Raw genomic sequence first — 27,799 nt, 5'->3', positions numbered from 1 at the left:
TTTTTATAAAATTAAAACTAAAAGTCAGGCCCTGTAAATATGTCTGTTCGAACCTATTTCATGGTGATTGATGTGCCCTCCATTGGAACATTCACATTGTAACATGCTGCGTGTTTTGAACGTTTGGTTATGCCAATTGGTGCTTTCATTACGAGAGTTTAACCATATTAGATTCTTAATTCTATGACTTTGAAATCAATATTTGCATACATTTGTTATCAGTTTATTGATAATAATGATCAATGTATTCATAATTTCTGGTTATCCTGACGAGGATTGCATGTGCATGTGTGGACGGGCCTCTCTTCCTAACTGGACCGGTAGCCTGATTGGTTAGTGTGCCCCTGCGTTGCCTTATCATCAGTGTTTTATCATCCCATCACCCTTCACCATGGCACACTACAAAATTGAGGGTGAAAAAAACTCCCGTCCATAAAGCAGAACATGCTTGGAGAAAGTCCGGCCTCACTATTCATCATCAAATATTTAAAGAACAACTTAGTACTTATCATAGCATTGCCTTCGCTAAATCCTCCTTCGTTTGCTTGTCGCATTGCAAATAGTGATAACAATCATCGGACTTTATTTTCCTGTATCAGTCCACTTTTGAATAAGAACCAAATGTCATCTCCCATTCCTGCTGATTTTTGTACTAAAGTTTTTTTACAATAAAATTACCATCATCCGGTCCAAATTACTTTCCTGCTCATAGCACCGAGACTGCTTTGGTAAGGGTGGTCAATGATTTCCTTTTGTCAGCAGATAAAGGCTTTGCCAGCCTCCTCATTCTGATAGATTTAAGCACGGCATTTGAATCTTGATCACGAGGTTCTTCCTTGAGTCACTGGAAGTTTCAATGGGGATCTCTGGCATTGCTTTGTTGTGGTGCCACTCTTACTAAAGAAACGTAGATACTTCATCACAGAGGATTGCTTCAAGGCACCAGTTAGACCGGCTCTCCGTGGTGTTCCGCAAGGATCTGTGTTTGCACCATCACTTTTTACCATCTACATGGCACTATTGGGTGCTCTGCTCCGACATCTTGGCTTATCCCACCATAGCTATGCATATGGGACTAAAATGTATATCTGTTTAGGGCCAGACTATGCAACAGTATCTTCTGCGCTATCTGCATCACTAACAATCAGGCAATCGAAGTCGGTAGATATATTTAAGTCTGCTTTGAAAACCCATCGCTTTAAAGTGGCCTTCCCTCTTTAGTTTGGTCAGTTGCCCTGGTTCTGTTTTTGTTTCCTGCTTTTCATGCATTACGCATTGGGATCCTAGGATGGAATTCGCATTATAAATGTGAATTGTTATTTCATATTACGTAGGTTGTGTAATAGGAACGGTTAAATCCGTATGAAGAGACATTTTTCTATCTTATTTTAGTCGGAAGTGGAGAAATGCATGTAAATTATGGTATAACCTAACAAAAATGGCATGCAGAAGTGGATGACCAAGGCTATTTCCAAAAGTCAAATTGTAGGTTACTATAAAAGAAGACCTTGGAGTGATAATTGGTTTTTTACCCTTCTATCTGGCAACAAAACTGACACCTTTTTTACAAGGAGTCATGTTTGTATAGACCACAATACCTGCAGCCATAATGCAAACAAAAAACATAACTCTGATAATATATGCACTGTCCTTGAAGTTGATTGGTTCCACACCCGAGACAGCTTTCCTTAGAGCCTAGTCTCACATGGGTTGGACCAGATGACGCCAAAAGGCGCACAACTCAAAGACAATGCACCATCAGAGTATGAGAGCTCGGGGTAAGCATTTACACCATTTTTGTTTGCATTATGGCTGCAGGTATTGTGGTCTATACAAACATGACTCCTTGTAAAAAAAAGGTGTCAGTTTTGTTTTTACTGGCAAATGAGGTTCCAATGGTGAAGACCTTGGAGGTCAGGTCTTGACTGGGATTCAGCAATTGTAAGTTGTGGTGGCATGCATGGCCGTGATGGTTATTTAAATTAATGTACAGAAAACCATTACTTAACTAAATGTTGCTTTAAGATGTTTCAATTACAATGGGCAAGTGCTTCGCGTGTTCACTTTTGAAACTAGAAGAGTGACCACCATAATTTCCATGTTGGCTTTTTAGATGATGTACGCGGGAGCATGACGAATCAACAGTTGGTAATGACATGGTTTGTCTTTTCTCAGACACAGTACACACCACGCCAAGTGTGGAAGAGGCTCCCATTGGGCCAAGTGCTGTGGAGAGGGATGCGACCCATGAGGAGGAGATCTGTCGCTCAATGTCAGTGGGGCATATGCGACCATCTCAGACCTTCTCCAGTTTCGCCACGCTGAGTACCCCAACCAGCCCACTGGACAGTTCTACTGCTCCACTGCTACCACAGAGTGGTATGCTGATGTGTGAGAATGGTTCACGTGGATATGTATAAGTAGTTTTTTGCATCCTTTCACTGTAATCATGATTTCAGTAGCCGATTTAAAAGAATGAAACATTCGGAGCAATTCCGTTAGACTGAAGGACCACATTTACACTTAACCTTTTCTACTTCTCTCCATCTTCCACAGCCTTTAACACACAAAAAACAAAATGCATTTCACATTAAGTGATGAGGCATTCATCTTTTTGTACCCACATTTTACAACTTCAGCTGTAGCTCTTTTATACATTTTGTTTTATCACCAATTTAAAGAAAAAAAACTGTTTGTGTGTCTCTGTTTACAAGTGAGTGTAATTTATTTTGCTTGTGTGTGAACAGTAATGAGCACGGTTTATTGGTACATTCTCTACAGGCACAGCAGGACAAGGCGCGCCTGTGCGGACAGCTTCCGTGGGGCCTGTGGGGTGGTCACGCTCACCCCTCCCCGTCACCGTGCCTAGTGCCCCAGGATTGCTCGAGGCCAAGCATATGCTGCATGACACTGATGATGTGAGTCCAACTGCATCATCAAGCAGCTGTTTTGGTATTGCCTGCTTCAGTTGTGGACGTTGTGGGGTCGTTTAGATATTTTCATTCCAGTTAATTAACTTCCATTTAAATCAATTCACCTACATTACAGTTAAACATGAAGTGCCATTCGTTGCAGCCAATTAGGGCGAGAGAATTGTCTAGATTTTAGGTAAACGTGCTAACTTGCATATTAAATGATTGAGATATAGTGCCTATTAGGATACTGTATGTATATTGTACCATGTACATACAGGATTTGTGTATATGCCCACTAAGGAGATTAAGCAATAGGTTGTCTCCTGTGTAGGAGCTTGATGGATTGCCGCATTTTAAGATTGGGACGAATGATTGACTTGATGCCGTTATCAGCAGTGGCTTCATATGTTCATATGTAATTACACGTGTGCATGTGTTTGTATGTGGAGTGGTAGTGTAGCGGCTCATGCGCAGCACTATGAACCCGGCCACCTGAGTTCAATTCCCGGTCACAGCCAACACCAGTGACGATTATATGAACTGGTCCTGGGCCACCCCTAGGTCGACTCGGTCTCAAATGAGTACCTGGTGTGGTGTGTAAGCATCACCACTGGGGAGACAAAGGCGGCCAGGCATGGTGCTGGCTACCCACCCCTCGTGTGCCATGCCAGCCTTCATAGGTGCTCGCGAACAGCACTTGCCCCCATTAGTTCGTTCAGGCTATATGGGTTAGTGCATTGCGCTATGAATCTGGTGACCTGAACTAAATTCATGACCATGGCGATAATATCATTGACGAGTGATATCTGAACTAATCCTGAGCCGACCGCACGTTGGCCCAACCTGACCTTGTGCGGCGTTCAAATATCAGGAGACAAAGGCAGCCTGGTATGCTGCCGGTCACATCATCCTCCTGTTTTCCTTGCCAGTCTTAATAGGTGCTTGCCAACAAGACTTTCCCAACAATCTATGTAGGTGAAACGGGATGTTATTTTTTTGCTTTGTGTATATATGTAGGTGTGTAAATGAAGCACAGATAGTTTATATATCAGAAAATCTTTATTGATATTGCTACAGGGGAATACAAGGTGGATTTGAGATGGGTTGTGAGGGCAACAACATTGCAGTATGTCAGACTCCATCCACAAAATCGTTAATTTTCATAAACATTCTCGGCAGCCCATGCCAAGGGGTGGAATGCAAGACATCACCACGCTGTAACATTTGAGAACAAGACTCATAAAGCCACAATAAGATAATTTTAGAAGGATAGCACGCACTTGCGTGCTGTGTCTGTCGTGTTACCGTGTCTCTATTAATAGTTTCAGTAAATAGTCAAAAACAATATTGAACAAACTGGGAAACACAATACTCTGCGATCAAACACCGGTTCTTACCACGCCCATTCTAACGCGTCTCCTAACGACACAGGCTGATTGCCAGCATACACGTTCAAGATGCTAGGATGCTGTAACTTAGAATATAAAATGTTTAAAAAATGTTGCTAAACACCCGCAGTAAAATTGCACAACACTATGAATGTATTCTGCTAATGTTACCGCAATCTTGTCCATCTCCCTTGTTGTAATGGTATGAGTTTGGCATTTTACCAACCATCCTCTTGTAGCTATTCCCCACCTCATAATGCAGCTTCCCTGAATTCCTACATTTGAGTTTGCTATTGTTTTTAAAAGTGTACACAGTGATACTACACACTCCTGTTTACCTTGCAAGGCCCCGCCATTTCACGGCTATTTTAATGTCTGCTAGGAAAATCTCTGTATCCATTACTTTCCCCTGCTACTTGATGTTTGTTGTTTCTTTGAGTCTGGTGATTTGGCTAAATGAGCTCTAGCAATCCTTCAATATGTCCTCTTCTGAAAATTACGTGCTGCTGCTGCTCTCTCTGGATCTTAAACCAATATATAAGCTTTTACCCCTGCTCTTACCAATGCACCTTCTAGTTATAGAGAAATTATTTCTGGGTGTTCAACTTTTATTATTATTCTTTCCAATACTCGGTCCTATTCTGACACATTTGTTCACATTCATCTTTGAAATTAGACTTTGTCAACTCATGATCTGTATTACTTTCCCTAATTTTACCTCTTCTTTAAACATTGTCATTGCTCACACGGATTTCCTTACTTTTCAGTTTATTATGTCTCTGAATCCCAGTTGTAACATACATTTCAACTACTGTCACATCACAATACCTAATCCTGATAATATAATTTGCCAAACTTGTTAACACACTTCGCATTCGTATTGCTAATATGAATCCATATCCCTGATTGATGCTCCCCATCCTTCAACCTATTTGAGTCTGACAGGTGATCCATGATATACTAATCGTTCTTATAACTGGACTTTTCTGTGTGTATCCACAGCAAGACACAACTGATGACCTTAGTCTGGAGATGGCAAGTCTGGAAGGTCTCATGAAGGATCTCAATGCCATCACTTCTGAATTCTAAAACGCAGTATCAAATCATTTTGAGTTTCTGCTGCTGAGCAGAAATCAACGTTGAAAAACTTTCTCCTCTCAGTCACACCTGGATTTTGAAAATGTCATTTCTACATGGAACTGGATGATGAAGAACGTTGCAGGGGCTTTGAATTTTTTTTTGTATGTTGGGGGAATGGCAATTGGAGCTCATTTTCAAGAGAAAGAACATCTCCTGGATAGATGAGTGGCTGTATGACTCGAAAAGATTGCTCTCCAAGCTGTGTAGAATAGCAGTTTTCTTGGATTGTAGCGAACCTAGAGAGAATTTTAATATTTTGTTAGTTTTAAGGTCTACTTTGATATTGATGAATACCATAGTTTAACACACTCAGGCTTTACTTAAAAAAAGTGCAGAAAGTTGCACAGGTCTACAGAGTTTTCTGAAATTAAATAAAAACAAGAGTTATATGTATTGAAAAATATTATTTCGCCGACATACATTTTGAAGGTTTTGGAAACGGCTTGTATTACATTGTATGCATTTGATTACCGCAGGATTACTGGAAAACTGCGAGACTTTCATGGTAAAAAAGTCAATGTAGCCCAATTAATGTGTTACATGTTTATTTGTGCTAATTTGTCTGAATATTTATAATATGTTTTAAGAACTAAATGAACGTGTCATCTCTTACACATGTTTATACAAACTGAGCTGGACATCAGCCTCTCCTGGGCATTTAATTACTTTGTGCAACTTTGCATATGATTGTTGCTGAAGTTTCATGTATGGAGTTCGGTTATTTATTGTATTTTATTTTAAAAATGGATTGCAACATTTTCCATGTTTCTTTACATAAAAAATATATGAACCAAATTGAATTGGCCTTTTTTTATTAGAATTTGTAACATTAATCAGCAATACATAGTTTAATTAAAAATGTCTTTAAAAAAAGTGTTTTTGTCTAATATTTAAGTGAACTGTTGTATTTTAAGACGTAGATTTAGTCAATGGATTCCAAGGCAACACTTGCAGGAATAAATCTAAGGCATATTTAATTTCCTTGGACTGGGACACACTTCTAAAAATACTTTTTCATGACCCTCACCCCACCACTTATGTGAAATGTACTCCTAAATAACAAAAAACGCAACACAATCATCAATAACATTGCCATAAAATGAACATGTGATTTGTGACAGTTCGTTTAAGACAGTGTTTATTAACCAATGTGCTGATTTTGTGCTGGGCTTGCACCACAGCCAACACGACATAAAATAATTTGTTCTGATAGAAACTACAGACTAAGCGAGAAATATAATACTTGAATATAGTGACAGTGCAACCAGTATAGTGACAGGAAAATATGAGACAATGCATTTTCAAAAATGTGTATACTTTAAACACAGTGCATCTGGCAACAGTGTAGAATATAGATATTGATTCTATCAGGGCATGTGAAGTGGTTTCAAGACAATAAGAATTTGAAGGTATTGGCAACCAGATATGGGCATGCTAAAAGGAGCGTGTGTGTTTTTTTTAAGAATAGAAAGGCATTGAAATGTGCACCACGTTGCTTGCTAAGGCCCGGTGTAAACAAAACAGCTGCATTGTGGAGCCAGGCTTGTTCAACAATATCACGTAACATTCATAGCACAGGTGAATATACTGTATTGTTAGGGGTCGTGCTAAAATGTTTACTATTTGAAACTCGATGTTCTGACATGGGGACCATGTGTAAACACGGCATGACCAGACAAAGTATTGTAATTGTATCCGTCTCATCACACAAGCACCCGCATACGCTTTATCCGGGCCGTGTTTGATCACGGGCATGCACCTTGTATAAAGTAGCACCACAATTCGCATCGTCTTAAAACAACAAACCACGTGCTCTCAAGCACGCAGGGCACCATCATCATGTCTGACTCGGTGCTGGCGCGCGCGATTGAAGCGGCCGAGCAGGGCGACCTGACGAGCCTCCGTGAGCTTCATGCGCAGGGGCTGCTCATGTCGTTGCAAGATGAGCACCAGCACCAGCAGCAGGAGCAGCAGCAGCAGCAGGCGGCATGGTCCAGCCTCGCATCACCTGCATCACCTGTGCATCACGCGGCGCGCGCGGGGAGCCTCACCGCGCTGCGTTTCTTGGTCGGGGAGGCACGCATGAGCGCCAGAATCCGCACCGGTCCGGCACGGGCGAGCCCAGCGCACGACGCGGCTGCACGGGGTCAGCTTGCGTGTCTGCGTTACCTGCTCGAGGACGGCGCCTGCGACAGCGAGGTGAGCGGGACAGCAGCAGAGCTGAGTATGTGAGCAAAGGAGGGCTTCGGAGCCCAAGTTGGGGTTTTTTTTGGTGTGACTATAGTTTCAAACTTGTGTTATCCAATCTTTGTCTCTTGGCCGATGTGCTTTGAAGGTCATTGCCTTGAAACGTCACCACGGTGTTATTGACGAATGTTGTTGATTTTTTCATTGTACTTGTATACCAGTGCAGCATCACCAAAGATTTTTCCACACGATTCACCAACACGGGAAGAGCCTCCACCACTACGTAGGCACGTTATGAATGAACATCTAACGTTTCGTCCCAAGCAAAAGTGATTTTGTGAGAACATTCGTGAATACTGCATAGATTTTCGACAAAATTTAAGATACATGATAGAATATGCATTCAGATAAAATAGAAAAGATGTATTAATAGAAATAGATCATTGAGATACATTCATAGTGGAAGCAGGCAGCTATGCATTCCGATTACACTGGATATACGATAGGATATGTACTGTGTTTTTTATGGGAGTGAGATTGGTGAGAAAGATGCATTTAGAAAATGCATTATAGAAGAGAGAAATATATTCAAAATATAAATAAAAGGGGAGCTGCAGATATTAGGGGAAAGCTGTGGCTGTCAGTCAGGCTACTCGAGTTCAATTTTCGCGCACGGCTGACATCAGTGGCCAATTATTGACCTTATCGTCTGTTGGTTCAGGCCATTTCTTCCCATCCATCACCTGTTATATGCTTTATTTGTTCTGTGTTTTCAAGGCGTTTAATTCCCATCCTCCATGGCATGGGTCTCAAAATAATGTCCGTCCAATATAACTTGCTAACATTGAGAATCTGATTTCGATTTAAAGCTTTCGTGACTGCAGGGATTCATCTTCTTGGTTCTTTCGGTAAAGTCACGTAGAAGGGAAGTAATAAAATAATAAAAATAAAACATAATGAAATAATTCTCACGACGTTTCGGCCACAACGCAAGCATCCGTCCTCAGGTGAAAACCAGGTCTGTCGAGGCGACAGCGTCTGAATGCGTTGTGGCCGAAACGTCGTGAGAATTATTTTATTATGTTTTATTTTTATTATTTTATTACCTCCCTTCTACGTGACTTTACCGAAAGAACCAAGAAGATTGAGAATCTGTGTTTGTCAAGTCTGCTTAGCGTTGGTTAGTGTATCGTCTCTCGTGGTTTATGCACACATGCATTGTGGCATATTTTGCCAACAACCTTATGTGCCCACTTTTTCCTGTATTTAACGTTGAGCAATTTTAGCAGTCTCCATTAATGGCGAGACATTGAAGATGTTTGAATAGTTATTTATTTTTAAAATAATTTTAATTCGCATTATTTCGATTCGACCAACAGATTCAACAGACATACTAACAATATAATAGTCATTTAATAACTTAGTTGTCTATAGCCTCTGTCATGCTAATTTCATCCAACAACGCCGCACATTAATTATATCTCAGGGCCAAATCTTATTTCTAGCAACTACAAAACAAATGAAACCCCTCGAAAACTAAAAATTAATAACCAAATAAAAAAATGGCATGAATAAAAGGCACATACAACAAAAAGTGTTGACAAGATATTCAAAACTATACTCTTTGGTTCTTTCGGTGAAGTCACGTAGGTAGAAAAATATAATATCACGACGTTTCGACCGCAACACAAGCGGTCGTTCTCAGGCGGTGAAAAAAATCCAGCATTGGACCTGTTGAACCAGCGAGAGAGCAGCTACAACAAGAGGTTATTTATGTGGCGATGGGCAAGCAGGTAGGGTCTGAGCTGGAAAGGAATTCCATCCCCGGACGCAAGCACGTCAGTTGTGTTAATGGGGGAGATTAGGGAGAGATTTTATTTTTCTACCTCCGTGACTTTACCGAAAGAACCAAAGAGTATGGATGCCTGCAGTCATGAAAGCTTCAGATCAAGATAAGATATTCAAAAATATAAAATAGAGAAGATACATGTATTCAGGGGAGATATAATTGACAGAGAAAGGTACATAGAGAATAACTGTAAGCACAATAGAGGTTCTATAAAAAAGAGCTTATAAGATCAGGTGGAGGCTGAGGGTTGTTCTTTTTTAAATAGGGAGATGAGTTAGGTTTCATTTTCTCTCCCATTCAATTCCCTCTATATTTCTAGGGCACCAACGCGGATTTGTAAACGTTCTTTTAACGGCGACAGATAGATGGACAATAACTTGATGCGGAATACAGAGAATCCTAACAAGATTTGGAATGTGTTAACTATGCCTTGGTCTAATCTTGATTTGAAGTTTTCGTGACTGCAGGGATCCATACTCTTTGTTTCTTTCGGTAAAGTCACGTAGGTAGAAATAAAATACATCACGACGTTTCGATCGCAACACAAGCGTCCGTCATCAGGTGGAACAGTTCCAGTTCCTGCTGCGTTGTCTCCTCACCTGGGAGTGAAGCATGGATAATGTTTGGCGTCAAAAGTCGCCTCGGTGTTCCGTGATTGTGGACACGTGGGGGTGCTGTGTTAAGCTGGTGAACTAAACAAAACAATGCATGCTGTTACTGTTGCCGAGGGTTTTGAAGAGTTGTTTGACGAGACATTATTCGCCACAGTTCGCGTCTTGTGCATGGTGTCAATAGTGCATAACAGACCAAGGCATACTCTTTGGTTCTTTCGGTAAAGTCACGTAGGTATAAATAAAACAACACAAGCGTCCGTCATCAGGTGGAACTGGAATCGATCGAAACGTCGTGTTTACCTACGTGACTTTACCGAAAGAACCAAAGAGTATGGATTCCTGCAGTCACGAAAGCTTCAAATCAAGATAGAACAATTGTGAAGTTAAATAAATAAAGGTATAATAATAAATAATAAAACAATTCCAATAAGAAATAGGACTCGTCAAATCGCAAAAAATCGCAGCCTTTGCATTTGCTAATCGCATTGTTTCAAATTGCGATTTCGATTTGAAATCGATTAATCGTTCAGCCCTACCCCCTAAGCCCACGCTAACTGGCTTGCCCTGACTGACCAACTCATGCCAGGGGACCCCACAGTCGAAGGCCAGACTGTGGCGTCTTGGCTTCGGGAGATGGGGGTTTTAGGGGATCCCCCCCATAGCTCCCCCCCTACCTCATGTAACCTCGGCTCACCCTGGCTCAGCAGCATTCGGCCTCACCGTTACAGATGTTTTCGGAAGAGCTGATATGCAAGGCCGTAATTATAATATGCATTTGGGGGGACACATCTATCCCCTCCAATATTCAAATATGCTCAAAATGTCCCCTCCAATATATTGCTATAAAATAGATTTCTGTTTATGTGGTTATGGTTGTACTTTATTAATCCCTAATCTCTGCCATTACATACAATGAAACAAGAAAAGGTAAAAAAGAAAAAACAGAGGAATTGAATACAATACACTATTAGACATTGTTAAAAATAAATAAAAAGGCCATCCTATGTGTTAGTGAATCTTTTTATATTTTAGCGAGGAAATGGCAGGAAATTCGTTTTGAAATTTAGATTATTTTTTTCTGGGGGGGGGGACCCAGACCCCCTGGAAGATTTGGTCCCCCCCCAATGTTGACTCCATGGCTACGGCCTTGATGATATGGACGTATGTTGAACTTTCGCGCACCATATGTTGCCAACCGTGCGAATTGGTTTTGTTTAACCCAAATCCGATTGAACCATGAACTGTAATCAGTTCAATCTGTTCCAGATAGTTTTTTTTGTATCTTTGATCATTAATCAGTTGGTTAAAAAAAACTGTTCTAACCACGTCAATTTACACAATAGCTTGGCCTCACTGTGTTTTGCAGCTTCTGTCCGTCATCTTCCTGAGATCACATGCGTGGTTAATGCTAAATTATGAATGTAAAAGCTCGGTAGTAGTCTCCTGCGTTATGTTTACTCTGGCTCCAGGAGACACGTGATCACATCAGGTCACGACTCGGCCCACGAATACCGAAACGGCCTCACCCTCACTCCCTCGAAGCGCTCCATGTGGCTCTATCTATTCACTTTGATTGCAATTTATTCTCTTCAGGATAACACCCATTCATAGATTAGATCAAATCATCTAGAAATTCGACCATCCTAAATGATCAAACATATTGAATAAACAGTGCTTTATTAATGAGACGCTGATATGCAATGTAAAACCCACGTGCAGCATTATAATTGCTTATCGCAATTAATGCATTGGAAATGTTCAACAATGAAATATCCAAAGGGTGATGCTTCCAAACACCTGGATTCACCCTTCCTCGAGGATCGAACTCTCATCTGATTGATCCTTCTGTGATCCTACCCTCCAAATTATTCGGTTTCTTTCTCCCTCGTTGTTACAGCTCTTCCTCTGATTGAATGAACAGCATTTATATCATAGGCCTATAACACAACTCCTCACTCTCGTGCGCCGCGGAATTATTGTAGCTTGCGTACGGTAACATTTCCCTTTAACCTACATTCCACTATCTTCCCCGCCGGGCCAGCGTAACACACCAAGCACTGCACAATCAAAGCCCCTTCCACATTGTCATCTCCAGTCACAACACATTCCTGCGGAGGGAGCTGGTAGGAACGTTGGGTTTGCTCAGTCAATGGCCAGGGTCAACGGCAGCGTGGTGTATTCCGCAAATATGCCCGACTGTGAGGGCGGGCACAATCCGGCGTGAGTAGGTTAAACGTTGAGTTTTATAAGGGCACCACGGGGTGACCAGCCCCTCCCCACCCCCACCCAGCCCCTTCCCACCCTCCCCACCCAGCCCCACCCTCCCCACCCAGCCCCTCCCTCCCCACCCAGCCCCTCCCTCCCCACCCTCCCCTCTCCACCCAGCCCCACCCCTCCCATTTTTGGATGCACGACGGATGGACACAATAATCCCCTGTGGGCTGGTGGAACCAGGAGGTTCCTACCAGTATAAACGTCCTTATCACATCATCACCAGTATCATTATCACTATCGCAATTCGACCTGGTAACTCAGTCACAACATTCAGAATGGATATTGGAGATCGGCGACGTATTCAGAAGGGCTTTGGGAAAGGAAATATAGAAGGGATTAATAAAAAAGATATATAAAAGAGTAGGAAAGATGTATTCAGACACAATTAGAGAGATATAGTAGGATATGTATTGTATTCATGGGATATAAATAGGGAGTTGAATTCAGAGGAGTGATAAAGGTAATCAGAATACATTTAAGATTAGACAATATGTAGATATGTAATCAGTGGAGGCAAGGAATGGTCTTTGTCAGCTTCAAAACCAAGCCCTTAATCCAGACTGTGTTTAGGCCGATTACAAGTCCACAAAGGCTCCGCCGGTTTTGGATTTCTTCTGGAACCCGACCTCAATGTGCCGTATACACACATCTGTGCGTGTATGTACTTTGATTCTGCTTCATCTGCCACCATTCTGAGAGGAAACAATGACGTGCATTTGTAAAACACTAATTTCTCTACATGTTCTTAATATGGAGCAAATCGCTCATTTTTCGTGAATATTAATTGTATGCTTTTAACGTGGTGGTGTGACAGGAGCGCGATAGTGCAGGCTGCACTGTGCTGCATGTGGCAGCACGGTTTGGTTGTACAGCGGTTGTCAACTGGTTGCTCCAGTCTGGCAGATGTGACCCTTGTGCTGCCACTGAAGCGCTTGCTTTGCCGATACATTACTCAGCTGTACGTGGAGATCCCGATTCGATGAATGCCCTGCTGCAAGCAGCCCCAGAGTAAGTTGGCTACGTTTAGACTTATTATTAGACCCACAATGTATTATACAATAAATGTCTACAAATGAATATACTGCTTAAATATTATTTCATTATAAAATAACGGAATAAATTATAGCTCAATGTCATAAGCTTGTAAAATGTGCACGTTTTAAGAAATCAAGCGTAAAATGCATCTTGTGGTTATAAATGTGTTTCCATTTGGGGTTTCTCAAAATTGTGAAACTCTATTTTATTGGGCCCCATTTAGAATACCTACCATCATATAGTAAGCTATCAAGTCAGCTGGCAAGTTAAATAGACCATCAGCACCGACAATTCTGCTGATTCATAACGATGCCATTCCCATCAGTGAGCACTGCATGTTAAGCTTTTTGACGATATGAATTTGAAGACCTGCTTATGAAGATTTTTTTTTACTTTTATTGTAAAGTAGGACACTTAAATTTGCAAACAGTGGATTCTTGTTCATGGAGGAGGCAGATGAAATTCTACACGTGCTATGATACTGTGGGAGGCCAAGATTGTTAATGGATATGGTGATGAGTTTAGAAACTTAATGGAGATCTCTATATGACTTGGCTTTATCTATTGCACCTGTGCTTGCACTGTGTTTGTGTTCTGTTGTTTGCAACGTGATCTACTGTTTTGTCCCTGCAGCACAGTTAATGCACGCACACGTGAAGGTGTGACACCTGTTTATTTGGCATGCCAAGAAGGGCATCTTTTCCTTTTGCAACGGCTTGTGGAGAAATGGGGAGCTGATGTTACAATCCAAAGTGAGGATGGGATGACTCCGCTTCATGCTGCTGCACAAAATGGCCACACTCCATTGCTTGACTGGCTGGTAAAGTACCTATATCTGTTTTTATTGTAAAACGTAGCCGTAATATTTTCAGCATATAATTTTGTTCGATTATACTTTAATACATTTTCAGACAGTCCCCAAGATACTGTCTGACTTATGAACATTCCGCACTTCCGAACGAACCCCCATAAGATTTTATTATTTTAACCATAACCTCCAGTTGTATTTACAAACTGAAACACAGAACAATTTTGTTCAGAGGAGCGATCACAACATCCCGCGTGATGCACACCCCTTCCGACAAACCAGTATCAAGGCTCAAGGAAAGTGAAAAAGTTTAATTTTGATTTTAATGTTACTTTTATTTAGGTTTTATTTAAATAGTATTTCTTACAGTATTATAGTAATACTCAATTTGTGTCTCCCCGTTATAGGTAATTTTGCACATACATCGTCACTTAATTAAGTCCACTACCTTATTTGCGTAGCCTCAACCCATATATCTCCGACAGAATCTGTCTTTTCGCCTCAGTATTTGCCTCCACCTACCCTGTACATTTTTATTTTATTTACGTCGTTATATTCATCGCACATTTCAGGAACGCATTCCCGATGTAAACCGGGGTATTACTGTACATACTCATTATTTATGCGTGTAATAATGCTTGCCTTTTTTGTTGGACCATAACACATTTTATAACAACGACCATATGTACAATTAAATATTGAGTTCCGAGATATGAACAAATCGACTTATGAATGGGTCTCAGGACCATAACCTGTGCATAAGTCAAGGACTGCCTGTAAACCACCTTTAAATATTTTGTCCATTACAGAAGTCCAAAAAGCAGCGTTGAGAGGTTTATGTGGCGATGCAGCACCGTGCCAATGTGCCATCGTCGAAAATGGAGTAAAAATCTTAGTCAGAGGATGAACTCAACTAATCTCCTATCTGGTATCAATGCCTATCGCTTCTATGAAAAAAACGTGGAATTGTGACATTTCCACCGCTGATTCAGACCCACAAATGTGAAGATAAGCATAGCCAAATGTTGGTTTGAGCGGGGAAATGTTCTGGGCTCAATTCATTATGGGATTGTTTTTCTAGAAATTTTGATGGCAGACATTTTAGGTTGGCACGATTCGGACACAGATTGACTGCAGTTTGCCACCAATTTTACGTGACTTGAATTGAGCAATCTTGATTTGAAGCTTTCGTGACTGCAGGAATCCATACTCTTTGGGTCTTTAGGTAAAGTCACGTAGTTAGAAATAAATTAAAATCAAACAAATCCCGACGTTTCGATTGCAACACAAGCAATCATCAGGTGGGAAAACCACAGCAAGAATGTTTTTTTTTTTATTGAGCAGAATTATTTTAAGAGACGTAGGAAAGTGATGTAAAAACGGTAATCTAATTGTCATGTACGATCAAACACAAGCTTTACATATTCTGCCCCATTGTTGGAGAGGTTCACAGTTCGCTTTCAGCGGCCGTCCTAATCAATCATAAAATACTGCTCGCAGGGTTTATTTCATGGTGACTTTGTGACGCCATTAACAAGAATTGTCCATTTGTGCACTGGGGTCATGGTCCAAAAACGTTGCCTGATCTTCCTGAAAAAGAATCATGAAACTCGGTGAAGCTATACTGGGAAAATAATGTACATATGTACATAGAAATACAAGTATGTCTTGCTTAATGAGTGAGATACGTTCCGCGAAACGATCGTTTTTCCATTGACTCCTCATGTTAAAATCAGAGAAACGTTTCAGCCCCAAAATTGTCCACTTATAAACAACTTTGTTAACATGAGAAACAAAAATGACAGTATAAATTTGCAATAAAACATCAAATTTAACACCGCACATGAGGAACCACACTGCAAGAGCCTCCGTATAGCCACATATTTGAAATCACTCACACACACTCTATCTCCACTCAATCACACAGCCCTCTCGCACACTCTGTCTCATACGCACCTCTCCCTCCCAAAGACAAATATCCCCCGTATAGCCTTAGCAGAGTGTTGGGCCAAGTGCTGTTAGCGAGCACCTATGAAGGCCGGTATGGCACGCGAGATGTGGGTGGCCAGCACCACGCCCGGCTACCTTTGTCTCACTCGTGGCGATATTTACTCACCGCACCTGGTACTAATTTGAGTCCAAGTCGTCCCAGGGGAGACCCAGGACCCTATCAGATAACACTCGTTACTGAAGTCCCCCTCCCCGAATCACGCACTTATGAAGTACAGCACAGAAGAATGGTAAACAAACAACTGCGGGCCGTGGTGCGCCACCTGCCACCACGGGACGCATTCGACCGGTCGGTCTCCGCTCGTTACGCGAACATTTGCTCGTTTTATGAAAACACTCGGATAAATTTAACTTGCTCGTTTTAGCGAATTCTCGTTTAAGTAACGCTCGTCAAGCGAGACATGCTTTTATATGTAAATAAAAGTAAAATACCCATCCATGGGTATTTATAGATGACGTTTTTAATTGTAGAGCCCCTTGATGCGTTCCATACTATTGCACAAGGATTCTATTTAAGAAAGACGAGAGAAAGTTTCCGTTGCTTAGCGACTCCCTGACCCCACCCCCTCTCTCCCACAGGTCTCTCTACAGCCAGGTGCTGCTCCCACCCTCTCGCATTGTTTTACTTGATGATATTTTCTCTGATGTACGATATGTTACGTGATGTATTCTTAATTTGAAATACGTTCCTGCAGACAGAATTCACGGTCCTCAATCTTAATAATGTGGACGGAGATGGCGTAAGCCCACTGCACTTCGCTGCAGGAGGAGGACATTGCTCAACAATGGACTGGCTCCTGGCTCACGGTGCTAAGAACCAGGTGGACCTCACGGGATGCTACCCACTTCATGATGCCGCAGATAATGGACACATAAAGGTAAATGTACATATGAAGAGGGCACCACGGTGGTGAGATTTTGACTACCTCGCCTGGTATGCAGGAGGTCGTGGGTTTAATCCCGACATGGACGCCTGTATACTCGAAGTATGCCTGTTCTCCCGGTGGTCGCATGGATATTTCTCCGGGCCCCAAGATTAGAAACATGCATTTATAATATTTGGCTGCTATAAATGTCCACGTGATAAGCCACTTCGTTGAGCTATTATTTGTGGCCAGGTCACTTCTCAAAAAGAGCTCTATAGGTCAGTGGGCCTTACCTGGTAAAATAAAATAGTAGTTAGTAATCTAAAGAGGATCCGACATACATTTTGAATCGTCACAATACAACAACCACCATTTGCCACTAAGTAGTGGTCATGTTACCATGGCACTTGTGCCAGGCTACATTCACGGGACAGACCCAGATGCCATGGGTTGACTGACTGAGATGACTGGCAGATGTCCACCTGTGCCCCGTACTGTGCCAACTTGCAGTGTTTTAGCCGCCTGGCGCTCCTCTCATCTTTCTGAGCATCGCTCGTCTGCCCTGCGCTGTTGTTGGAGGGTTACTCCCTCCAACTTCCCAGTAGCGTCCTTCATGAGCCTCTTCCAAAGAAGCCGATCTTGACACTGCTGGTACTAGTCATTGGCAAGTCCACTCAGCTCCATTTCCTTTTGGACCACATCAGTCCACCTCTTCTGTAACCCATGCGGCACCCATTTAGCCGCCTCTATCTGGCCACACAAAATCTGTTTGGGCAAACGGTGGTTGAACATGCAAGATAAATGTCCCAGCCAACACAACCATGTCTGCCGGAGGAGCTCACCGACAGGACTGTGTCAAGATCTTTGAAGGATTTGTGAGCTCACACAATCCAACCTGGTTAAACCCAGGATGGATTATAGGCGAGCCAGCCTGAATATTTCTAACCATCACAGATGTTCCATTATGGGGTCCACGTTTCGCAAGCATAGAGGAGGGAGGGCATGACTCTGGACCAACAAGACCCGAAACTACGTGTGGAGTGACAGACCAGGTAGCTTCTACACAGCGTTATGCAGCTGATGAAAATATAATAACACTCGAGTGATTAGGAGTGAGATCTTTGCTGTCAATCCACAGCTGGCCATAAGCACACTGCCCAGGTATGGAAACCTCTCCACCAGATGATCAGCATGCATAATATGGTTGACCAATAAGAAGCCATCCCTCGACCGCAACCTAACATCGATTAGCGTCGCATTGTATCTGTACAATATGGAAATTACTCTGGTACAGCCATGGAGAACTTCCCAAACTACTTGGTAGAAAAGAGACGTTACATAATATAGGGGCGAGAGTAGATCCCTGTCGCACCAAAGGTGAACAGGGAATGGCTCTGACTCCTAGCCAGGTAAATTTACCCGGGTCTTCCCACCACCATGAAGGTCCTCAGTGATTGTGAGAAGCGAGTCAGGGCCTCCAAAAGCAGGAAAGCTATTCATGGTATCATATGCGTTGACTACGTCAATAAAGCAGAGATGTAGGTTCTGTTGGAATTCCCTATACCTCTTTTTTTTTAGCAAATAGACAGAGACTATGGCATCCGTGCACGACTGCTCTAACCTGAAACAACATTAGGGCTCTGAAATCCTCTCCTCAGCATGCCTGACCAGGCCATGGTGAATAATCCTTGCCAGGACCTTTCCTGGCACACTGAGGAAGGAGATGCTGCTGTAGCTGTTAGTCTGTGCGGTCCCCCTTCTTAAAGAAGGAGACCACCAGTGCATCCTTCCATTCCTGCGGAACCCATCCAGTGGTCCACACTGTTCTTATGTCATAAAGGGCAGTTTGCATACAAACTCCACCCTCCCTCGGCAGTGCGCTTGGGAGGTCATCTCTGCTTGGCACTTTTCCTGTTCTCAGACTCTGGATTGCCTTCTGTACTTCCTCAACTGATGGCACCTCAGCCAGTCACTCACAGGAGGCAACTACTTCTTACGATATTTGAGGCACCACAGCCCCAGCAGGGTCATTCCCATCTTGCCTCATGTTTTCTAGGCGGAGGGATTTCCTCTCCCTCAAGAACTCACAGAAATGCTCAACAAATCTGTAAACCTGTTGCTGATGGTCAGAGATCGGATCACCATTCTTTTCCCGTAGGATGGTAATAGGTGTGGTGCTGCAAGTTACGTTTTTGATGGAATTAAATCGTGAAATGTGATCACGGGCTACTGAGGCAGATTCCATCTCCTTGGCAACCCATGACCACCACTCATCCTTGTCGTGATGCATGCCTCTCTGAACTTCCTAGTGAAGGCTGTGGTAAGCCGCCTCATTCTTTGACATGGGATGCGGCAGACGGTGGGAGTGGGCCTGTCGCTTTTTCTCAGCTAGCTGGAACACCTCCTCTGTCAGCCAGGGTCTCTGTGGAGGTTTGGATCATATACCCAAAGTAGGCATTGCAACTGCATGAGCTACAGTCCTATACCCCACCTATTTCGCCTCGGCATCAGGAGGAAGGGGGGACGATGCCAACCCCAGCTGCAAGTAATGATTCAATTCTCGCTTGCAACTTTTATCAGCTCGCTGAAGCCAGGTCACAGTCAGTTCGAATGGGGTCCTAGGTGGATACCCACCACCGAAGTGAAAGAATGGCAGGCACATTTTACAGATAACAAGCCAATGGTCAGTGGGCAGATAAGCTTCATGGTAGGTCCTGGTGTGAAGGACATGGGCCTGCGTCCGCTCTTCCATCATGCTATCGTCCAGCAGATGTTCTTGCTTGGACCCGGTGCGCATCCATGATGTTGTGTGGATGTGCCGATGCCGGAACAGCGTGTTGTTAATTTACCTACAAGCCCATGGGCTGCACAGATGTTTCGCAGCCTCTTACCGTTTTTATTGAGCTAATCTGGCCCATGTATTTCAATCACTCCTGGCCAGGTACCTGCATAATGACCAACTCGAGCCTTGAATACAGGCAACAGGATAACTCTATCCTGAGGCTTCACTTTAACTAGTACCTGTGATAAAAGGTTATATCGAAGGCATCTGACTCATCAGCCTTGCCTGCATCCCTCCACTGCTGTTCATCTTCAGTAGGGGCGTAACCCACCACCACCATTCCTTACTTCCCATTGATGAGGAGCCTGGGACTCACAACTTCCCACACCTCACTGCCATGCTCCCACACCCCCTTGATTCGTTTGTTCAGAAGAAGAGCCACTCCCTGTTGTTAGTTTCCTGCCCTGAGTAGAAGACTGTCCACCCCTCATAGTGACTGGAGCCAGAACTAGTCCACCAGATTTCCTGAATACCACAGAGATTCAGGTGGTGCTAGTCCAGCTTCTGACAGAGGAGTGGCAGCGTCTCCTCTGCAATGAGGATTCGCACAATCCACGTGGCTACTCGCAGTGGCTTCTTGCCGTTTCTGGAGGAACCTGGAGTGTGCGGGTTCAGTCTCCTGGTGCCACCAAATGAGGTTTGGCCAGGAGACGTCAGAGACGGATGCCCCCCTCCCCCCCCCCCCCCGAGGCCTCTGGTACAAACCTAGTTTGGTCTTTAATTCGTGGTTTCACGGTAATTTAAGCTAAAAACTAAACTATATATTTTTTACCAGTTGAGGGCGACTGAGCTATATATCTATTTCCAGAATTGACCTGGCCTCAAATAATAGCTCAACGAAGTGGTTTATCACGTGGAAATATATCGCAGCCAAAAACGAAATGCATGTTTCTAAATGTAGAGGGGAAACCAGAAACTCCGGAGAATCCAGAGAAAAATTCACGAGACCAAAGGGAGAATATGCAAACTTCAAACATACAGGCTCCAGGGTCGGGATTGAACCCACCACCTCCTGTATACCAGGCAAGGCAGCAACGATTTTGCCACCGTGGATCCCTGTTGATGAAGGTGGAGGGTTCACTAGTCCCTTGCACCCATTCACAGCCCCCATTTTCCACTGTGGTGACCACGAGCACCATGAGGGGAACAGCCAATTCGAATCGGCCACTCCCCCCCTTCCCCCCACCCCACCCCCTTCCCCCCACCCCATTGCATTGCTCACAGCCATGGAAACCTTTGAAACAAAAGCACTCGCTTCAAGTACAATGAAACCCTCTCGTTGGATTAGATATGTGGATGACACATTGATTGTCTGGCCACATGGTAAATATACACTTAATGCAAGTCTAAATCATCTCAACTCTCAAAACCAATGCATACAGTTTACATGGAAGTGGAGGTGGATACAACTCTCCCATTTCTGGATATTCTGCTCAGGCACAGGCGAAATGATAAAATAGCACGCAACAGTTGCCGAAAGAAAATGCGCACTGATGCTCCCTCATGAAGATGCTCATACATCGGGATAAAAAAATGTCAGATTGTCAGTCTGAGGAGTGAGATTAAACATGTTAAAGAGGTGCCGCAATGAACCTGTTACAATAAAGCACAAATTAACAGCACTGAATAAAAAAGCTAATCAAATAGCACAAATGATGAAAAGGATGAAATAATTAAAACTCTTAAAATACATTGCAAGAGTATATAATAAATAACCAGATTTTTAAAAAATCCGAGTGATATTTGGCACAGTACGCAAAATGCAAAGACTAATATCTGGTACTAAAGATGAACTACTGAAACTATTTGCACAAGATGTGTACCGGATTAATGTATCTTGTGGCCAATGCCATGTTGATCTAGTGGGACAAATGATCAGCACAAGACTAAAATAACTCCAAACAAATATTAAATACTCACAGACACAACTGTCAGCAGTTGCAGAACATTACTGTGGTATCGCTCGCTTACACTGCTACGCCGGGAGAGCTAATGGAATTGGTTGGTTACCTCTAGATTACACCATGCCACCATCCGATTTCATTATATTTCTGTAAATATCAGTATACTAAAACTGCTAGTGCGCTTTGTTATAAATAATCATTTATAGACGATATTATATTTTTCTCAAAGACAGTATTTCATTGTCAACAGGAATGGATCACAAATTATCCTTTTTATTACATAAATTGTAAAGTAATGTGACATAGTTTAACATGTAGGCTTTCGCGACCATTATCATCCATAATATAGGTTTTTTTTGGGTTAGATTGCGTAAATATAAATGTGTCGTTAAACCCGCCACCACCCGACACAGCCAATTAGTAAGGTTTGTCACATAAACAGAACGTGCCAATTCAAGGTGTGGAGACAGATTTATCTTTAATTCCTTAAAACCCAAGTTTAGTTTTTTATGATGAATACGTATTTTTTTATCCCAGGGTTAAGCCATGGATTTATGATTATCATCCGTTTGTTGTATTATTTTGGGAGTGAAGTTAAATTATATCTTAAATAATTTTGGTTTTGCGTATTACAGAGATATGTAACTAATTTCTAGGTTCCTTAGCCGTTCCAGAATATTAATTCATCGCAGCTAACCTGGGAAGGTGTACATTGTTACTCTAATAACCAGGGGCGCTGCGATGCAAAACTGTCTTGCTGGGTCGAGCCAATCTACTGGCATCGGAGCAACCATCGGACATTCCTCAGAGGAATTCTCGGATTAAAACCCGACTGCCAGGCGACCCAACGTCAGGACATTACGTGTGAGCGATGTGTGTGTGTATTCAGTGTGGGGGTCAGAGGGGAGGTCGTGGCACCTGCAGAGTGGCTTCGAGGCCGTGGCAACACAAATCCAGGTTGCATGAACAATATAATATGTTCAAACTTTGGACCGGTATAAATCTTCAATTGCTGGGATCAAACCTTTATAATTCACCTTGCAATATGGATGTTGAGGGTGGTGAATGGTGTTAATCGTATGTGTGACAGCTGGCCATAGAATGCTCATTCTCATTATTCTACAACATATACTGTACCGTCCAGTAAAAACACACGAAATACGCAGCAAGTTCTGGTATACCACAGGTACGAGCACACAGTGCTACATTGTGTGTAGTTTTTGCAAATGCATTATGCAAAGGTATGTAAAGTTATTAACAAAAGTTAACTTGAATACTCCACCACCGCTAACAAGGACACATTTTCGTCCTATACTTGCGTTTCAATTAATGTTGTGATTTTCCCAACAGTGTTGTGAAATTTTGCTGATGCATGAAGCTGATGTAAATGCAAAAGACTCATGGGGATATACACCTGTGGATCTAGCTGAAGAAAATGGGCACACGGAATGTGTGGAATACCTGCTTTTTCAAAGGCACAACGTGAGTGTAAACATGTGTCTGTGCTCCCTCTCCTAGCAGAAACATGCAGACTATACAAAATACGTGAACATTCCAAATAATAAGCAGAGTTATATATAACGATTTGAGATACCGGTAAAACAGTGCTTAACTCTCATGAATTCATGCTTTAACCCTGTGGACACCTTTGAAAATGAATTTTAAAAAAATATCTCGTGAGATATTCCAGGTGAAATATTTTAAGAAATAGTGGAATATTCTGAGTTACATATTTAGTTGAGAATTGACAGCACATCATCCCTTTGGGGTTGGTGAAATATAACCACTTCGTGATAAGGTCAGCAGCACTTATCTATTTTTTAATTTTACCTTGGCATGAGAATGTGGAACTTGTACCGCTGGCTGAGGGCCTTTAACAAGACATCTGTGCACTTCGTTTCTCAATCTTGGTAAATTACTGGGAAAAAGCTGCGCCTTTGCTGGGAACACATGGAAAGGTTCTGTGAGTCACTGTATCTCTATCTATAGAAGAGCACTTAATTAATTGATTCATACGTTCAGTGCCACCACAATGTTATGACTTTGCTATTACTGTTAATATGATAAAATAATTTAGACTCCAACCAAGAATATGAATCCCTGCAGTCACGAAAGTTTTAAATACAAATTTAACATTTGTTCATTTTAAAAAGGTTTAAGGCAGTGACTATAATCATTATAATAATTATTAGATCGGCCCCTATATATCTCCTATCATAGTCATCAGTGGGAATTTGGAATGTGTATCTAGGTATAACATGTGTATTCTTATTATTTTGTATGGCAGAATGCAGAGCAACAACTACGATTTCATATGTAGGTAGTCAAGCCAGATAACCGCGTCAGGAGTAGCGGTGTCCAACGCTGTGATGTCTCCTTTGCATTTGTGGATTGGGCATTGCATCATTATATGTTGTATGGTGTGTTCTGGATGACCACAGTTGCACACTGGAGAGTTTTCCACTTGTGCATCAGGTATCCGGATCTGCCATGGCTTGAATAGATGCGGTTTAGGGTGGACCCCAAGGTGCTTGTTTGATTGTGAGTTCTTTAGAACTCCATTCAGCTCTCCAGGCTTCATTGGGGTTGAAATTTGCATTAAGGTTCAGCGCATGGGTCCAAAATGGCTTGCGTCACTTCAGGCAATGATGAGGGATGTTATTACACATACATATTAATCAGGGTGGGTATTTTAATAGGCTAAATACACGATTTTTGTAGAATGCAGTTGTTAACTTTGGTGTTAAAATATCCGTGTTTGAGGAAGAGGTAATGTCCTTGTTCTTGCACAGATCTGAGAGCTGAATTTTAACAAACGTATATAAAACATCTTGCTATGGACTACAGGTACATGAAGATGATGCTATGAATTTCCATGGCAGGATATGGTAGCAGCTTAGGTCATACTAGAAACATGGAAATAAAATGCGTTAGGTGAGACATGTGTGGGATGGAGGAAGTCACTAAGACGGACATCACAACAAGCATACATAAGTTGGTGACCGTGGAGGGATGCTGTAAGAGCAGATATTGAAGGGATCTAGTGGAAAAAAGGGGGCATTAACAATGGTCATGGAGACATTTTTAGCTTCACTTCAATTCTAAAAAGGTAATAAACAAAGCTAACATTTAAAGTAAGCCACAGAGCACGACTTATGCCTATGGGCAAGGCCCCAGCCTCCACATCACCTGTCAATAACAGTTTCTGTCACTCAAGGCCACTTAACACTGAGAGGGGGTGTTCAGCTGCCATGAACACAGAAACCAGCAGTCCATTTACACTGCCACTGAATATGTTAATGCCATCATTAGACGATGGCGACGCATGCTTGTAATCCAGCACTGTGGAGCTGAGAGTTGGTGGATTGTTGTGAAACTCCCTTCCTGTGGACGTTGAGGTGTAACCCTGGCTTGCCGAGAGAAAATTATACAGCAAAGTGTGGACTTTATCATCGGTCCCAACTTCATGATATCGTGTTTGCCTCTCGAATATTTTTTTCTTTCTGGGTGCTCCATTTTCCTTCCATATGTATAAACATGCTGTAGTTTTCATGAGTAATAGAAACACTGGTTACTATTGTTATTAACACAGGCCCAGGGTGGTTGACACAATTTAATTGAGTCTGCCCTGGCAAATGATTACCTCACGTAAATTATTTTATATCTTTTATACAAACATATATTTTCATTTTATAAAAGTGTTGCATCTTAATGTGTGGCCCGCACATTGATACCATTTGTGATGTATTGGTAAAAAAATGTACTGATAAAAAGCGTTGCAGCACTTGTTTTAATTCCAGTGTATAAAGCATTACACAACAACACCCTGTTCCACGTTTAACATCTTAACTTGTGTTAGTCGTGTGAACAGGGTCCAACAAATCGTAAACCAGGCCGGAGAGTGACGTTTAAACTGACCGAGGGTGATGACATCTCAGGAAGTGAAATGGACGACGATGAAGCTGCCCAACTTCGAGAGCTCTCCGACTTGCCAGTGGCAGCAGATACTGACATGGAGTCAAACACTGACATTCCAGAGTCTGAAAGTGTAAGTGACATGGTACATATTCTGACACATAAACCAACACACGCAACCCAATTCCATGAGAATACATTTTTTTTTCCACCATCACTTATAACCTATAGATGATTAAGGTCTCACATCTGGATTTATTCTCTTACACCAACTTAACATGATTGATACAACTCTTTTTTTTTATAGGAGGGAGAAAAAGACACTGATATTATCAGCATTACAGCAGATGAATATTCATTTATACCACCACAGGCACCGCCTCCACCATCTCATCCACAAATAAATAGATATGATGGTGCCAGCCTCTATAAAACACTGCCATGCAAGTCAGGTGAGTGTCTGGTGTTGTTCTACATATAAGTATATCTATGCTCCATAAAACAGAGTAAAGCACAAGTCATACACCAGATTTTACACCACTGCTCGGTAAATTAATGATCCTTATTTAATGCGGTAGATGCATTCCTGAAAAGTGCCACGTGAAGCAAAACATGCATTAGGGGCCGTCCATAAATGACCTCACGCGATTTTGGACGATTTTTGACCCCCTCTCTCGTCACACGGCGTCACAAAAAGTCAGACCCCCCTCAAATATGACGTCACAAAGCTCTGACCCCCCCCCAAAAAAATGCTTCTAATCGCTTTAATTTATTGTCATTGTAGTGCGTATTTAATGTGGCGCTGCACTCTGATGTTGTAGGAGAAAACATCAAAAAGTCTATTTAATAACGTAGAACGTGTTGTCTGTATTTATTTAAAGTTGCGCATTTTTATGTGACGTCACATTTCTCACCCCCCCCGTCACAAACGTCTGACCCCCCCCCCCTCCCTAGGTGCGTGACGTCATTAATGGACGGCCCCTTAAGCGAAAACTATTTCCTCATATATAATGTAACAATAAATGTTGTCGATGTACGCACACACAGGAAGATGGCACGACAAATAATTGAGGATATGCCTCGACATTACTGTATCGTTCCATATACGGTATCATACCGCTGAGCCATGCAGCTCAAGAAAGTAGTTCATCGACGACCGCTCAGAAACCACGTCATAACAGGCGCGTTTCTGTGTTATAACGGGCGCGTTTCTGTGTTATAACAGGCGCGTTTCTGTGTTATAACAGGCGCGTTTCTGTGTTATAACGGGCGCGTTTCTGTGTTATAACAGGCGCGTTTCTGTGTTATAACGGGCGCGTTTCTGTGTTATAACGGGCGCGTTTCTGTGTTATAACGGGCGCGTTTCTGTGTTATAACAGGCGCGTTTCTGTGTTATAACGGGCGCGTTTCTGTGTTATAACGGGCACGTTTCTGTGTTATAACGGGCGCGTTTCTGTGTTATAACAGGGCGCGTTTCTGTGTTATAACGGGCGAGTGTCTGTGTTATAACGGGCGCGTTTCTGTGTTATAACGGGCGCGTTTCTGTGTTATAACGGGCGCGTTTCTGTGTTATAACGGGCGCGTTCTGTGTTATAACGGGCGCGTTTCTGTGTTATAACGGGCGCGTTTCTGTGTTATAACGGGCGCGTTTCTGTGTTATAACGGGCGAGTTTCTGTGTTATAACGGGCGCGTTTCTGTGTTATAACGGGCGCGTTTCTGTGTTATAACGGGCGCGTTTCTGTGTTATAACGGGCGCGTTTCTGTGTTATAACGGGCGCGTTTCTGTGTTATAACGGGCGAGTTTCTGTGTTATAACGGGCGCGTTTCTGTGTTATAACGGGCGCGTTTCTGTGTTATAACGGGCGCGTTTCTGTGTTATAACGGGCGAGTTTCTGTGTTATAACGGGCGCGTTTCTGTGTTATAACGGGCGCGTTTCTGTGTATAACGGGCGCGTTTCTGTGTTATAACGGGCGAGTTTCTGTGTTATAACGGGCGCGTTTCTGTGTTATAACGGGCGCGTTTCTGTGTTATAACAGGGCGCGTTTCTGTG

General features: G+C 42.5%; 2 protein-coding genes across 4 annotated transcripts in view; both read left to right on the top strand.

The window, feature by feature from the left end:
• LOC133358965 (neogenin-like) overlaps positions 1 to 6,952 on the top strand; it is an 85,629-nt gene extending 78,677 nt beyond the window's left edge. Inside the window, exons 8-10 of one of the 3 annotated variants that reach the window (XM_061577342.1) lie at positions 2,176 to 2,379; positions 2,782 to 2,918; positions 5,306 to 6,952. In XM_061577342.1, the coding sequence (XP_061433326.1) occupies positions 2,176 to 2,379; positions 2,782 to 2,918; positions 5,306 to 5,392 (428 nt within the window). In that variant the 3' untranslated portion in view covers positions 5,393 to 6,952. The remainder of the gene's footprint in view (positions 1 to 2,175; positions 2,380 to 2,781; positions 2,919 to 5,305) is intronic. The other 2 variants (XM_061577341.1, XM_061577343.1) reach the window with 2 other exon arrangements.
• Positions 6,953 to 7,255: 303 nt separating this feature from the next.
• Positions 7,256 to 26,896, top strand: LOC133359069 (espin-like). The gene is made up of 8 exons (XM_061577452.1): positions 7,256 to 7,642; positions 13,182 to 13,375; positions 14,036 to 14,222; positions 16,916 to 17,098; positions 23,183 to 23,314; positions 25,692 to 25,880; positions 26,055 to 26,199; positions 26,702 to 26,896. Exons 1-8 carry the CDS (start codon positions 7,283 to 7,285, stop codon positions 26,707 to 26,709), a joined length of 1,398 nt encoding a protein of 465 aa, XP_061433436.1. The 5' UTR covers positions 7,256 to 7,282; the 3' UTR covers positions 26,710 to 26,896.
• The last annotated feature ends 903 nt before the right edge of the window (positions 26,897 to 27,799 follow it).

Source organism: Lethenteron reissneri, chromosome 64, assembly GCF_015708825.2.
Source record: "Lethenteron reissneri isolate LAM-NWPU_2019-01 chromosome 64, ASM1570882v1, whole genome shotgun sequence".
Lineage (NCBI taxonomy): Eukaryota > Metazoa > Chordata > Hyperoartia > Petromyzontiformes > Petromyzontidae > Lethenteron > Lethenteron reissneri.
This window is presented reverse-complemented; position numbering and strand designations above follow the sequence as displayed.

Coding starts and splice junctions, on each gene's coding strand:
- LOC133359069 (XM_061577452.1), top strand. CDS start 7,283: ATGTCTGACTCGGTGCTGGCGCGCGCGATTGAAGCGGCCGAGCAGGGC. Junction 14,223..16,915: donor CTCCATTGCTTGACTGGCTG/GTAAAGTACCTA, acceptor ACGTTCCTGCAG/ACAGAATTCACGGTCCTCAA. Junction 17,099..23,182: donor CAGATAATGGACACATAAAG/GTAAATGTACAT, acceptor TTTTCCCAACAG/TGTTGTGAAATTTTGCTGAT.